The sequence below is a fragment of the Lingula anatina genome, chromosome 6 (genome assembly GCF_051362555.1).
Source record: "Lingula anatina isolate TDL-2025a chromosome 6, LinAna3.0, whole genome shotgun sequence".
NCBI lineage: Eukaryota > Metazoa > Brachiopoda > Lingulata > Lingulida > Lingulidae > Lingula > Lingula anatina.
The window spans coordinates 7,359,896-7,374,197 of record NC_141772.1 but is presented as its reverse complement, the minus strand read 5'-3'; the positions used below and the strand labels follow the sequence as shown (position 1 = coordinate 7,374,197).

The 14,302-nt window shown below is 34.8% G+C and overlaps 2 protein-coding genes, 1 long non-coding RNA gene and 1 other non-coding gene across 6 annotated transcripts; 1 reads left to right on the top strand and 3 right to left on the bottom strand.

The window, feature by feature from the left end:
• Positions 1 to 502: 502 nt before the first annotated feature.
• LOC106171635 (solute carrier family 25 member 3) lies at positions 503 to 6,544 on the bottom strand. The gene is made up of 7 exons (XM_087016290.1): positions 6,461 to 6,544; positions 6,239 to 6,333; positions 3,547 to 3,851; positions 3,006 to 3,187; positions 2,608 to 2,780; positions 2,125 to 2,235; positions 503 to 1,443 (listed from the first exon to the last, which is right to left on the bottom strand). The coding sequence occupies exons 2-7, from the start codon at positions 6,324 to 6,326 to the stop codon at positions 1,277 to 1,279; spliced, it is 1,026 nt and encodes a 341-aa protein (XP_086872416.1). The 5' UTR covers positions 6,327 to 6,333; positions 6,461 to 6,544; the 3' UTR covers positions 503 to 1,276.
• LOC112041326 (small nucleolar RNA SNORA53) lies at positions 1,791 to 1,961 on the bottom strand. The gene has a single exon (XR_002886201.1). It is a non-coding gene; the product is annotated as a small nucleolar RNA SNORA53 (small nucleolar RNA).
• Positions 3,871 to 6,210, bottom strand: LOC147761067 (uncharacterized). The gene is made up of 2 exons (XR_015335289.1): positions 5,399 to 6,210; positions 3,871 to 4,629 (listed from the first exon to the last, which is right to left on the bottom strand). It is a non-coding gene; the product is annotated as an uncharacterized LOC147761067 (long non-coding RNA).
• A 133-nt stretch (positions 6,545 to 6,677) lies between the features above and the next one.
• On the top strand, positions 6,678 to 14,295 carry LOC106171636 (pyruvate dehydrogenase E1 component subunit beta, mitochondrial). Of its 3 annotated transcripts, XM_013552072.2 has the most exons (13): positions 6,678 to 6,806; positions 6,893 to 6,952; positions 7,832 to 7,852; positions 8,715 to 8,822; positions 9,064 to 9,126; positions 9,458 to 9,493; positions 9,700 to 9,762; positions 10,174 to 10,218; positions 10,679 to 10,856; positions 11,162 to 11,272; positions 11,727 to 11,818; positions 12,231 to 12,372; positions 12,925 to 14,295. In XM_013552072.2, exons 1-13 carry the CDS (start codon positions 6,768 to 6,770, stop codon positions 13,071 to 13,073), a joined length of 1,107 nt encoding a protein of 368 aa, XP_013407526.1. In that variant the 5' UTR covers positions 6,678 to 6,767; the 3' UTR covers positions 13,074 to 14,295. The 3 variants fall into 3 exon arrangements, with proteins under 3 accessions (XP_013407526.1, XP_013407527.1, XP_086872415.1); XM_013552073.2 differs by lacking the exon at positions 7,832 to 7,852 and having other exon boundaries at positions 6,679 to 6,806; XM_087016289.1 differs by lacking the exons at positions 6,678 to 6,806; positions 6,893 to 6,952; positions 7,832 to 7,852 and adding an exon at positions 6,957 to 7,062.
• Positions 14,296 to 14,302: the final 7 nt, after the last annotated feature.

Sequence of the window (14,302 nt, the reverse complement as noted above, 5' to 3'; positions counted from 1 at the left end):
ATCTCTTAAAATACAAAACGCAAAGTTCTGTACGTTTGCCTAACCAAACGTTTTCTAATGACGAACCTGACATAACGTCGTTGAGAGCGGCTCCAATTGTAATGTGGACTATCGGCCCCCAATGGTCAACAATAAATGATGCACATCTGTCTATTTTTTTCTTATTATTATTGAGTGGCAGCATTTACAAATATCATGAAGTATGCGTTCGCGGCGGACTTTCCACCAGGAGCCTCGGGGTTCAATACTTTCAAATTGTTGCAACGACAATCTTTTTCTGAGGAGCAATGTTGGGTCTCTTTGTACCTACCACCCACCTTTTTTATTGCTGTAAGCCACTACGTTTTAATTTGTAAGCAAATTTTGCTGTACTGCTTTAGTCATATAACGTAGTTCCACATTTTAGCAACAACCGATTAGAACAAAATAAATCCGATTTTTCAAAATAATTATACCGTAGTAAAAAACCTTTATACTTTTTTCAAAAATTACAAACAAGGAGTTTGAAACGGTCAAGGATATGATTTATTACATCAGTGGTCAATACCATAAGTTAATATTTCATCGAATTGTTTGCAAACCATCACACATTATGAACATTTCTACACAAACAAAACGGTTTCTTGCATCCATGTTCTTCGTTTTCATGACTTTATGAAAAAACAACATGAGCCTTTTGCGAATTAGAAACTACCATCGAACTGGTTCTATGTGAGATTACAGAATGAAACAATAACAAAATCCAGGTGCAAAAAAAAAAAAAAAAAAAGTCTAAACCATGACACATAGGAAGTCAAAACGCAGATTAAATGCTATTGCTAGTCTATCAAGAAACGCAGTATGGAACATTACAAACAGCCGCAAAATGCTGTCATGGTGCTAGGCTTAATGTACACTTTACACGGTCCGGAAGATTTTCTTCTTTTGTTTTCAGTTTCAGACACCAAACAACAGAAAACACTGGCTCATGGTCGATGTGAATTGCATTATGGTACTATATGGTATGGTCTGGTCCTCTGTTTGGAATTGAGAAATGAGAATCGGGTAAACATGGTCCACGGGTAACTATCACTAGGAACAAGCAGAGTCATACTTAAAGGGTGGTCCCCAGGTAAACAAACGGGATTGAAGAATGAGGGAAGAATGAAAGAATGAATTAAGTTAATAGATAAATAGATTTCCATGAAGTGTGTACAGTAGTCGGCATCCCTTCCCATCAAGTAATGTCATTTTACTAATCTTCCCCAATATATTAATGTCCTAAAGTTCTGGATCATCACAGCTTCCCCTGCGCAGCAAGTTTGGCTTTGAGGCTTTCTGGCATCTCTGGAGGAGGTGGGCGTGGCAGCTTGAAGTAGACTTTCACGGAGTCGTAGATGAACCACTGCAGGGCAGTGAGAGTACCAATCATGATGATCCTTGGGAAGAGTCCCTTCCACATGCCTGGTGAAAAAGATAATGTAAATATGAACAAATTAATTTAAATTGAATGAGACTGACTGGGGGGGGGGTAGGAATGATGGCAGAAAATATCTGAAGGAGCAAAGAGAAAGAACAAATAAACAAATTGTGGCAACTGTGTAAAAAAAGATAAAAAGGCCTTCTTATGGAATCCTGTTGACAGCATATACCTTTTACAGTGAAAAACATCACATTATTCGATTCTAATATCTAATCCTTTACAAAGAAAAAAAATCAATTTAGTCACTAAAAACTCTCACAAAGAATGCATGTCCCAACTGGCAGTCAACTCTTGCCACGTAATGCCTTAAGAGTGTGCGCCATACGTCCAGCACACCACACAGGCAGACAAGAGCGCGACTTACCACCAGTGGAGGTATACTGCTCTCACACACTAATGACTCAAGCACTCCAGACAGTACAACCTAGAAAGTTGCTGGGCACGTCTCTGCAAGCCCTGGCAGAGAACTCGCCCCCAGAGTGGATCTAAGGAATGTGTTTACAGTGATGTTAATCATTTTTCAATGTGATCTAGGCAGTCTATAGGAAACGAAAATTTTGACATCAGAAAAGAAGTTTTGGCCCTTGGATGCAGACATGTAAATTTAATGACGCACTTGTATAAAAATAGTTGTTTCAAAATCAATGTTTCACAAAACTTACCTAACAGCCCAAGGCTCTTGGCTACATCCACAAAGTTGCTTCCCTTAGCTTGGTTAAGTTTTGATACAATGGTGTCTGCAGGGTGACTCACAATGGCACAGAATACACCAGCTGGAATAGAGAACAACTGAATTCAGTATTTTAAATAACTTAAATGACCCACACAGTCAATTAAAAATCAGTACATAACAATCTGCAAAAGTGACCCAGTTTTCATTTTTTTTTCTTTTTTTTTTGATGGCAACATATTAGATACTAGTACAAATGCGGAAGTAAGCACAAGTACATGAATTATTTTACTGTCACAGTTTGTGATACTTGACCATCACACACCAAGTCTCATCTCTTACAATTTTTTTTTCAGATGAGTAGAAAAAAAACGGAACTCTTAGTGCATTTTTGGCAAAATTTCTCAAAGCAGGAGTTTGTATTCACAATCTGTTTTGATGTTGACATTACTAAGAATTAATAATATCAACTGACCTATGTATCCAGCAGCAAATGTGACCACCAACTGCTCTGGTTTAGTGCATTCAGAACGAGGTTTGGGCACGACATATTTATACAGAGCTTCCACCGTCCTCTCAAAGCAGGCAAATTTCATCATGGTGTAGGGAATCTGACGGGCCCACAGAGGTACCAGGCCTTTGTAGAAACTGTAATAAAGCAAGAATTCATACATCAGCTGCATTTTCCAGTAACATTTCAAATGTTACATTTCAAGAAACAGGAAAGAATTGCTACAACTGAAGCGTGTATATGTGATTGTGTGTGTGTGTGTGTGTGTGTGTGTGAAAGAGAGAGAGAGAGAGAGAATATGCATGTCAGAGAGAGTGTGTGCATGCATACGTGCATGCTTGTGCTTGAACAACAATACCTACCCATTCATCCCCTCATCCTTCATAATCCTTGGGAATCCCTCTCTTAGTGTTGTAGACCAGCCAGGCTGTGTCTGGATTCTGACCTTCACAGATTCCATAGGGCAGAGAGCGATGTCGGCAAAGAACTCAGCAGAGGCGCTGGCAGCCAGGTAGAGAGATGTCCTCCACAAGTAGGCATTTTCCTACAGATATTTATTTCAGTGATGATTAAAAAAGGATAAATAAAATATCTTTCACACTCTAATGGACTTCAGCTTTGTTTGAGTATTTTTGTCAATCAAAGTTTCGCAAATACCAAGGTCTACAAACAACTAAGCATCCTCAATTTGTTCTAGAGTCAGACCCAAATTTTCTTTCACTTTACTTATTGAAATGACATTTAAAGATTTTCAGAATAATATTTTTTCATCGTTTTCAACTTATTTAAGGAATAAGGTTAAAATTAAACTTAACTTGATGAGCAAAAACCACTACATATATATTCTGGTGTTTTTACAGTCTCAGTGGTGCAGTTTCAACAATTTCAGTGTCCCCAACTTACCTCTCCCAAAAGGTTTCCGTAAATAACTTTAAAGACTTCATAGAAACCAAACTTGCAAAGTCCTTGCATGGAATAACCAATTGCTGTTGGAGCCCAACCTCTGGCAAGAGAAACTGCCCCATCTTCAGCTATGGTCACTTTGAAACCCTTGACAATGCCACCATATTTTTCTGGGTTGGTCTGAATACGGCACTTGACCAAGTCAAGTGGTACTACTGCTGTATGTGTGATTCCACAACTGAGAATGCCACCCAAACCACAAAGGGCGTAGTATTTGGAAGAGCCAAACTCGCAGCTGTATTCCTCTGAAATTCAGAGAAAAATCATTGTCAATAACTGTCATAATATTTAATGTCAATCAGTGTTTGACCTTTATTTGAAATAGTACAGGCCAATTTGGCCAGTGTGCTCTGAAAGTTACTGGCCAAACCGAAAATGCACAAGCCAGACTTTGGCCAGCTTTATTACGAAGTTACTGGCCAAATATTCAAAGTGCAGGCCATGTGGTAATGACTCATGATGGAGATGTTATCATATGCAAATAAAGAAAAAAATTAAAAACCTTTTTTAAACCTAGAACTGTGTTTATTCTTTAGTCTACAGATTTTGCACATTCTTATCTAAATTAAACATAAACTATATTCATATTTATTTACCCCACTTTACCTAGAGATACTTTAATTAGATTTTTAATAAAATTTTCTGTACTTATATTTCTAAAGTTTTCTGAACTTGTACTCTGTGAACATAATTTGTTTAATGAAATTTATATTTTGTATCTTTAAGTTGCATCATCACACCAAGAAATATTCATACAATAGATGCAAGGATTTAAGCTTCATGCTCTTTACTATATATTTGTACATAAATATATATTTTGGGGGGGAATCGGCCGGGGTGAAATTGTCCTGATACCGATGAAGAGATAAAAGTCAGTATAAAGATCAATTGTGTCTTAAAAACTGATCCACATCCTTCTCAGTCATTTCATTGTCTTCATCTGAATCACTATAACAGTCATCAAACCCCGCATCACTGTCACTGCATCCCTTTTTACAATTCTTGGTGTTTTTGGTTTGGTACCTGCAATTTTTAAGTGTCAAGTTTATTAAAGACTGCCAACACAATCACTGAGTCAGACATAATCAATTACTGGTACATGTGATAAAGAGCTAAACATTTAACAACGTTAAAATCAACAATTGGGACAAACAAGTAGACCATTCAGATATGGGGTCTTAATAAATATATATATAGAAATACTCGTTTCAAAATAAATATTAAAATGAGGTTAAATTAAGCACTATCCAGGGACGGATTTAGGGCGTCTTCTGGGTCTTCCGGAAGACGGTCAGATTTTCAAGTTTACATTGTCGGGCATCTAATGTTTTCTGTCGGAAGACGGTCAAAAATGGAGAATGGATCAACAAAGATAATTTGGAAGACTGTCAGAAAATATATCTGGATCCGCCCCTGCTATCATTATTAGAGAACTTGTGATATTCAGGGTGAACTCCGTAAGTCGCACTGACGGAGATGCAGTCGGTGAACTGCTGAAAACCTAACGAGATTGTTAAAAGATTCAATTGTATCCGAGTTGAAATAAAATTCATTATTTTGTATTATTTGTATAGTATTGCACTGTACTGTAATAGCGTGCGCTAGGTAATTCAAGTTCTCGTACCCTACACACGTTGCACGTCGCACGCATTTAACCCCCTCCCCCCCTTTTTTTCTTTTTTTTTTTTTTTTTGTTCCGCTCAGGAAAAAAAATCAGAAAACGTCAAAAACATGCGTTGGGTTAAAGAGCTCAGACTATTAGTTCGTTTCTGCTTTGATTTTGTTTACTTACCACTTGAAGTTGAAGCCGATTCTGCGACGCTCTCACTCTCAGTCTCTTCTACTTGGCGTTTTGAATTGTTTAAAAACTTCTCCATGCAGCTTGATGATCCACGTGCATCACGTTTTTCTCCCGGAAGCGTCAACTGCGCAAAATCGCAAGACGTAATATAAGTGAAACGAAACAGACAGCATTTCCTATACTTCGTCAAAATCCGGCGCGCAAACGAAAGCTAGATGCTTTCAAAAACGACAACGAGACTGTGAATACGTCATTACGGAATTCCCCAACTTCAAGCAATCACGATTATGAGAGTGAAAACGAGGTTAGCAGTAAGGGTAATCCCATGAACTTCCCTGTAAATTTTGGCATACGAGTCGGACTTAAATTGAGTCTAAATTTTGCCGATAAACTTAACACAGTAAGTTGACATAAATCGCCAAAATGGCGACTTGCACCATAATTTTCACTCGCCAGATTTAATTTTAACTCGCATTGGCGAGCTGGCGAGTGCAAGTGTCAAACGCTGTCAATATATTATATCTATTAACAACAGCTGTATGATGTGTAATTAAACACCAGATTGAGATTTTCAACATGATTGCAAAACAAAAAGATTATTCCATTTTTTAATATAATTTTTTTAACAACTTTTGACGTCAAGTCGCTCCCCGAGTTCGACCTAGTTTCCATAAATAGAAATACATTGCGACATCCTCGTGGGAATCACTTCCGCTTCCTGTCATATCACGCGTGCTAGTAGAAAACAAAGGTGATCAACAGAGATTTTTGAGAAATACAATTTAAACTGTCTGTTATGAAGAGTTAAAATTTAATAAATGTTTTAATTACCATCACCACCGCTTCCTTGGCACTGTGCATGCCGAACAGGGCTGGTGAACGGGCTGTTCTTCGCTGCCTCAGCTAGTAACTTGAACATGTTTTTTCTGAATAAAAAAGCACACGTTATTCTGACATTCAATTCTATTTTAAAACAAGATGTTGCTAGATAATGACCACAAACTGTTTTCCATAAAATCGTAAAAAACTAATGACAACCTCTCGACAACTTACGAAAAGATGGCGTGGATGCCGGGCGAAGGATCGAGTCACGTGGACACCTACTTTTTGATTGGCTAAAACGTTGCTGTGACGCAGTTCGACCTGAATAAAAGAAGTAAATAACTTTACACGTCTCATTTGTCAAAAACAATATCCAGAAGTACTGATTTAATGAGAAATTTTGTGCTTTGCAGGTGTTTTTATTCTTGAAAATAAGTATGCATAATATTGCAATATATTTTGTTTTGACTCACAAATGTCTATTGTAATTTTGAATTAAAGATAATGATACGAGTTAGAGTCCGTGTCGCGATCCAAGATGGCAGCAATCCGAAGGCTCTGCCGGCTTCACTCAAGGGTTTGTAACTGGTTTTGTTGTTTTTCTCACTGTGGATCATTATGAAAATGGCAAAATACATTAATTGTATATGTTTTCTCTTGCAGGATGGGTTTGCCACACAGATTCAACGATGTTTTAGTACATCAAAACCTGCTTCTGTACAGGTGAGTGTCGCGTAGAGCGTCCTTGGTCGACTTTGAAAGATCGCATGAACTTGAACCAGAAAATAAGTTATAGTTAGCTGGTTTAGGAACATTTTACAAAAAATGAATAAGTAGGATGTCCACTTAATTTTTTGGATGTTATTTGTATCACGATCGAAGTCAATTTTTGGCTGCCAAGCTGGTCATTTACGTTTTGATTGAAGAACTTATATATATTTTTTTCATCATCATTTTCCTTTGAACATCTAATACATAAAGCATAAAGTTTTTCCCAACCTAGCAGCGTGATCTTTAAGAAAATTATCAAACAATTGTCTGATAATCTGGGGCATTTGAAATGTTGACAGTCCATTACAATTTAGGACAAGAAAATATTCTTAATAATGTACCCAAGTATAAGATTATCCTGTTTTATTTCTATGCTGTTTGTTTGATTCGGGAAAGTTGATTATGCAGTTAAGTCAGGCTGTTGCTCACAAGGGGTACTTAATATTTGTTCAATTCATATTCAAAATGGTCCTTAAGAAGAACATACAATGTATACAATTATGATATGTGTTGATAGAGATTGTAGTACTTATATTGTATATTTGTATGTTGGAGCTAAAGAAAGACAAGCAATTTTAACAAGCATTTTGATTATAGAATTAGGATGGAGTGCTTTAGTATTTTAATTAACTTGGCACATTAATTTTTTTATAAATTATACAATACTGAGATTATTTTTATTTCCAATTAATTAGTGATACTTGTCCACAAATAAAGAATTTCATATTTATTTTCAAGGAAATGTTCTTATTTCTATTTTACTGAATGCATGTAAGGATGCTTGCGTGTAGGGTTTAAAATTCATTTTAATATACATTTGCCATATTTCAGGAGGCAACAAAACCAAAGAAAGTGAGGATATCCAATGTTTTAGCATATATTATTTATTTTGAATGTTTATGGAAATGTTATTTATCATATTTTGTGTTTACTAAGTACTAACCAATGTTTGCAGAATTGCATTTATGACGAATGCCAATTTGGAACTTCAAGCACCAAGGGTAGTTCAATTAATGCAAAGATGTGTATAAATTATTTTTTATAACTTTTTTTTTTTTTTTTGGAAAGCAATGATTCAAATGGGTGGGCATATCAAATTATATAAGTTTTAGTTTGAAGATGATGCAATTAACTGTCATGGTTTTGATTGGAGTCTTGTTTAAAAGAGTGACAATGCACAAACTTGGTTTTGATCAGTAGTCTTTGACCAAAATAGTGTTTTGTGGATGAGTAAGTTGTTACAAATAAGTGAAAGAAACAATAAGAGTGCATGGTTATTGCTATTCTTTATCATGAAGATTGATAAGCATTTCAGCTACAACTTAGCAAATAAAAAAAATGATATAATAAAAGAGCAGTTTCATAATTTGTGATAAGATCATTGAATATAAATCTTTATAGTATTTTATCAGCTTTATTTTGAGCATTTCAGCTCCTTTCTTATTGTGAGGAACGTTCATTGCAAGTGATGTCCAATAGTTATTTGTAACATTAATTCGCTTTTTATTTCCTTTGAATGAATGATTTGGTGTTCATTACTAATCATATAAGAAAATTTAACTCATGCTGTTATAGAAATGACAACACTAAGAATTATATTAGCTCTGATAACACATAATGTTGATGTATAACTCAGTCACATATTTAAGCATTCCAGGCTTAATAACTTGAGAATCTATGTGCAAAAAGTTTTATTTTAATTTTTATAATTTAGCTGACAGTTAGAGAGGCTTTAAATGCTGCCATAAAAGAAGAAGTAGAAAGAGATGAACGTGTCTTCTTGATGGGGGAAGAGGTGGCTATGTATGATGGTGCATATAAAGTGAGAAAGTTATATCACTTTTATTGTTATTTTTAAAAGCATGATCAAAGCTAAGCCCATGAGTATAAACATTTGTTTTGATCTATTATACGATAAAAAGCTATTACGAATAAAAAAGAAATGCTATTTATTCAGTGCTGACATAGACAAATGTTTAAATATAATTAAACAATTTGGGCTCTTATAGGAAATCTGTTTAATGATCTGTTACCCTAACTTGTGTTCACCTTTTGGTCTGCAGATTAGTAAAAATCTCTGGAAGGAGTTTGGAGACAAGAGAATCATAGACACACCCATCACAGAGGTAAATGCTGCTTATCAAAGAGATTTTTTTATGAATGAAAGTTGTATGTGAGTGACAGTTTTTAGCTTCCCTATTCTGGTAAACTAATCATGCACGGGGCATTTTATGCCTTTTCTCAGATGCATTTAAATGATGAACACATACAATTGCTTCATCTTAGCCTCTAAAAATTGAATAGATGAACAATAAGACATTTTTTCTTAAAAAATGAATAAGTAAATTAATTGAAGTTTTATGAAAGTTTATTTGGGGGATGACGATTTCAACATGTTGACATTTAATGTTTGGTTTTTAATGGCTCGCTTATGATGTATTGTTTTATTTATTTCAGATGGGCTTTGCTGGAATAGCTGTTGGAGCTGCCATGGTTAGTAGACATAATTTTTATTTATTTGTTTCTCTTACTATTAAGAAAAAAATGACAAGTAACAGTATATGTCCTATTTATTTATTTATTTTTTAAGGATTATAACTATGAAAAGTTTTTTGACCACTGTGCAAAAGTTTCATAATTTTATATGCACATCTGGTTCAGTAAAAGAGTTGGATAATATGATCTGATGTTATTTCCAGGCTGGTCTACGCCCAATCTGTGAGTTCATGACTTTCAACTTCTCCATGCAAGCAATAGACCAGGTGAGTGCACATATTGTGGTCTTTATTCAAGCTGTTCCCACCAAGGTTTAACCATCTAATATATGCCATCTCTCATCATCATACAATAACATGTTGGTGTTTTTTGGAAGAGAGCTGTTCTCTTGAATTATTGTAAGAAGATGGCAGTCTTGGCGGCTAGATAAGCTGAAATTAAATTTAAAAAAATGAAAAAAAATATCTTTAAGATTTTTCTTATGTATAATGATAATTTAAAAGATGGTGCAATATACTCATTGATTCTTTTTAAAAAGATTTAAGTAAATAAAGTAGAAGCTACTTTCATTATTTCTTTTCACAGAAAGATGTTTTTTAAAAAGGTTGTCCTCTAAGACAAATTGGAAATTTTATCTGTAGAAATTCTGGCTGTACTTTTTGTTTTATTTCTTATAGGTTATTAATTCAGCAGCAAAAACATACTACATGTCTGCAGGAGAGGTATGACTTTTCTATTCCATTGAAAATCATTATACTTGATAATATTATAATTGAAGAAGCTAGTACTTATTTCAGTTTTGGAACATTGACAGGAAAAGGATTACGTAGTTTATTTCCCAAGCTATTGCCATAATACAATTTGAACCTTTTCAAGATTATCATCACAGCTCTGAAATAGCATGGTTTACTTATGCTCTTAGAGTACATATGGTTGTAGTTCAGACTATTTTTCTGCAAAGTTTAACTTATGGTGAACATTTTGAAAATAATGCTTGCAATACTTCCAAATTTGAAATCTATCACCATTTTCTACCAGTATTCTGCTAGAAAATATACAGTATACCCAGCGAGGGAAATGCACATTTATTTAAAAAAAAAAACTTCTATTTATGATTGGTATATTTACAATACACTAAATATTTGCATAATCTGATTTCTTATATATACTGTCTCTGTTCAGGTAAATGTTCCTGTTGTGTTCCGTGGACCTAATGGGGCTGCAGCTGGAGTGGCTGCACAGCATTCACAATGTTTTGCTGCCTGGTATAGCCACTGTCCTGGCTTGAAAGTTGTCTCCCCCTACAGTGCAGAAGACTGCAAGGGTTTGTTAAAAACTGCCATCAGGGATGATGATCCAGGTGAGAAGGATTCGAAATGGCTTGTAATTTCTGCATTTTATTTCTTGATGTAAGGAAGTCAAAGAGCAAATGTATGGGGGATTTTTAATCATTGAGCTACACTTGCTCTGAATTTAACATTCAAAAAAATATTAAGTGATAACTTGAAAAGAATTTTAATGTCTAAAATGAATTATTTTTTCTTAAGAGCATGACATGGCTGATGCACCCAAGTTCAAGTTGTGAAATTTACGTTGCATTTTTAATTTTTAGAAAAAAATGATATTGCATTTTTAAAAAATGTAAATAATGGATCTTATTTGCAGTGGTTTTCCTAGAAAATGAGATTATGTATGGTGTAGGTTTTGAGGTAACAGATGAAATCATGTCCAAAGATTTCCTCATCCCACTAGGAAAAGCAAAAATTGAAAGAGAAGGTGAGCTATGAAGGGTGTTTGACACCGTCTGATTTAATACTGTGAATCAGTCTTGATAATAAGCTTCTATACCTCATCCTCTGAAAAAGAGCATTTGGTAAATAATGGATTATTGGAGTGGTAATATCAAAAAATTTTTGGCTGTTTTTTTTTAAACAATCACTGTAATTTTTTTAGGCATCACCTATTTTTCATGATCTCCACCAAGTTTCAGTTTTTGTATTAGTACAATGTATCAAATTGAAGAATGTGCAAACTCTCTTTTTATTTTGTCCGATGACATAACTGAATTTGAAGAGCATTGTAGTAGATGAAGGTAAGGTATAACTGAAAAAGAGTACTTTGCAAGTCTTGTAGGATATAACTGTAAATGCAAGGGATGTCTGCTCATAGTGGTGCATCCATTTTATAAAGATGAGTTCACAGTTAATTTAGATTCTTTTATTTCCTACAGGTACTAACGTTACTCTAGTAAGTCACTCTAGGTTTGTGGGTCACTGCCTGGATGCAGCTAAGGAATTGGAACAGCTGGGAATATCGGCAGAGGTAAGGCCATGGTCATGTCTGTTTATACAGCAAATGTGGATGTTACAAAATTGCTGCAGCTGTTCTTCTTGCACAGTGTCAGTTTGCATAACACATTTTCAATTCCAACAAATATTGCAGACAGTTTTTAACTTATTCAAAGTAGTGGATTTGGATTTCAAGACAGATAGAGCAAAAATTTGCTTTGAATGATTTCTCGGTAATGATGCTAATCACGCTGAAAATTAAGAAAAATGCTTGTGCTGACATTAAAAAATTTTCTTTGACAGTCATTTTTTTTCTTTCATTTTGAAAATGAGTAATTGTCATTATAGTGCTTATTAACTGATTTATCAATTAATCCTCAAACACATAATTATACACTACTGTGATCTCAGTTAGAGTATTTGACTGGTGTTCTGCTGTATGACAGGTCATCAACCTGCGCACCCTGCGCCCCATGGACGAGGAGAGCATCATCAAGTCCGTGATGAAGACAAATCATCTGGTCACAGTGGAGGGAGGATGGCCACAGTGTGGGATAGGGGCAGAAATTTGTGCAAGAATATTTGAAAGTGAGTATGCTTTTATTTAAAAACATTTTCTTGGAGGGAAGGGGGTCTTCAGCCTAATGTTGGATGTCAGTGAGGGCACTGGTAAAAGAAATGTATTGGTATGGACATTCAGTCCAGCAGATTCAGCTGTTGGTATTTTAATGTCTCCTCTAGTACTAACTGTTCATAGCTAACTGACCTCAGGAAAGCATTCAATTTCATTTTATAGACTTCATTCTCAAAACCCGTCTTGTTCCCCAGTTGGGAATACATTGAATAGATGAGGATTCACGTTGGCAAATGATTTTTCTTTGTTTTAGATATAAAACTTCAGTTTTTCCTTTCCCACATTATTTTTACTTAACAACATACATGTCAACATTTTGAAACTAACTTGGCTCTGTTATATTTGGACTAAGATTTTAGACACACAACTGGACCAACTTGGACTGGAAATGAGCCAAATGTTTAAAAGTATACCAGTAACAGAAATTTAAGCAGCACCAATCTATGTATTGGCATGCGCATGCAACTTCAGCTCAGTGAAGTTTACAATATGTTTCTCTTTTTCAGGTCCTGCCTTCAATTACTTAGACGCTCCAGTGGCCCGAGTGACGGGTGCTGATATTCCCATGCCGTATGCCAAAACTATGGAACAATATGCTCTACCACAAGTTTTTAACATTGTGAACTCTGTCAAAAAAGTGATGAATGTGCAGTAGATCTATTATTTTATTTTTTATTATTATTAATATTATCATAATTATTACTGTTAAAATGACAACCCTATGATATTTTCTGTGGAGTTTTGGGAAGAATAGATGGAGGAAGCAATTCATTCTCAGATTCTAGGATACTGCTATCACATGGAATAAAAGTTACAGATATACCATAGACATAAGGGTAGCATGTATATAGACAGCATTATGTTGTTATAATAACATACTTTCTGTGAGCTGCTTTTATTTTGAATGGTGTAGATTATGTTGTACACCCCGAGTTTGAGTATCAGATCTGTGACTATCACATACATGCATTGGTGTATTGAGGACAGGCTCTGATACTCACAAATCCAGGGTAGTTTGCTGATGTTTTTTTTTATTTATTTATTTATTATTATTATTAACTTTTTTTTATGAATTGGTCAGAGTATACAGTGTAATCCAAGAGTAAAGATTGGCATTGACATAGCCTAAAATGCCAGTACAATCATAATGAAGTACATGTTGCTCACAGGAAGAAATCTCTGTCTGTTATAAGTTGAAGACAAAAGAATAGGGAGGCATCTCAGTGTGAAGGGTGCTAATATTAAGGTAATGCAGAACTAAATTTTCATATGAATATTTATCGCATTATATCTTACTAACAGTAACAGCTTGGACTGATGGAAATTTAGTTATTCACCAGTTATTATGACCTTTAATCCTGTTTATTATTTTATTATTTTATTATTATTATTTTTTTTTTTTGGGGGGGGGGTATTAATTCATCTGAGGTACTAACTTTAATATATGATATACACTCAACCAAAAAAGTTTTTAAACATTTTGAATTATAATAAAATAATCATATGAGCTTAGGTAAACATTTCAACCAATTATTGATATAATGTGCCCATCATTTGTTATTTTTTATATACAGTGAAGATTTTCCCACTACATTGCGTAGTCTTTAAATTATTGAAAAACAAGTTCATGTTTCTGAACTTTTCTGGTCGAGCGTACATTACAGCCTTAAACTGCCATTCAAGATTTTTTCCCGATATATTACCCTCCCATACTTTGGATCTGCTTCCATTGCATTTAATTCTTGATTATTGTAAGGTGTAAGATAGAGGCTGCTACTCCATTGCGATGGTCAGTTTTTGGTATGCTTGACATGTACAAGTTGAAGCACTGTATTGTTGGCATAATACACTATGTATAATAAAAAATGTCAAAAGTACTTGACT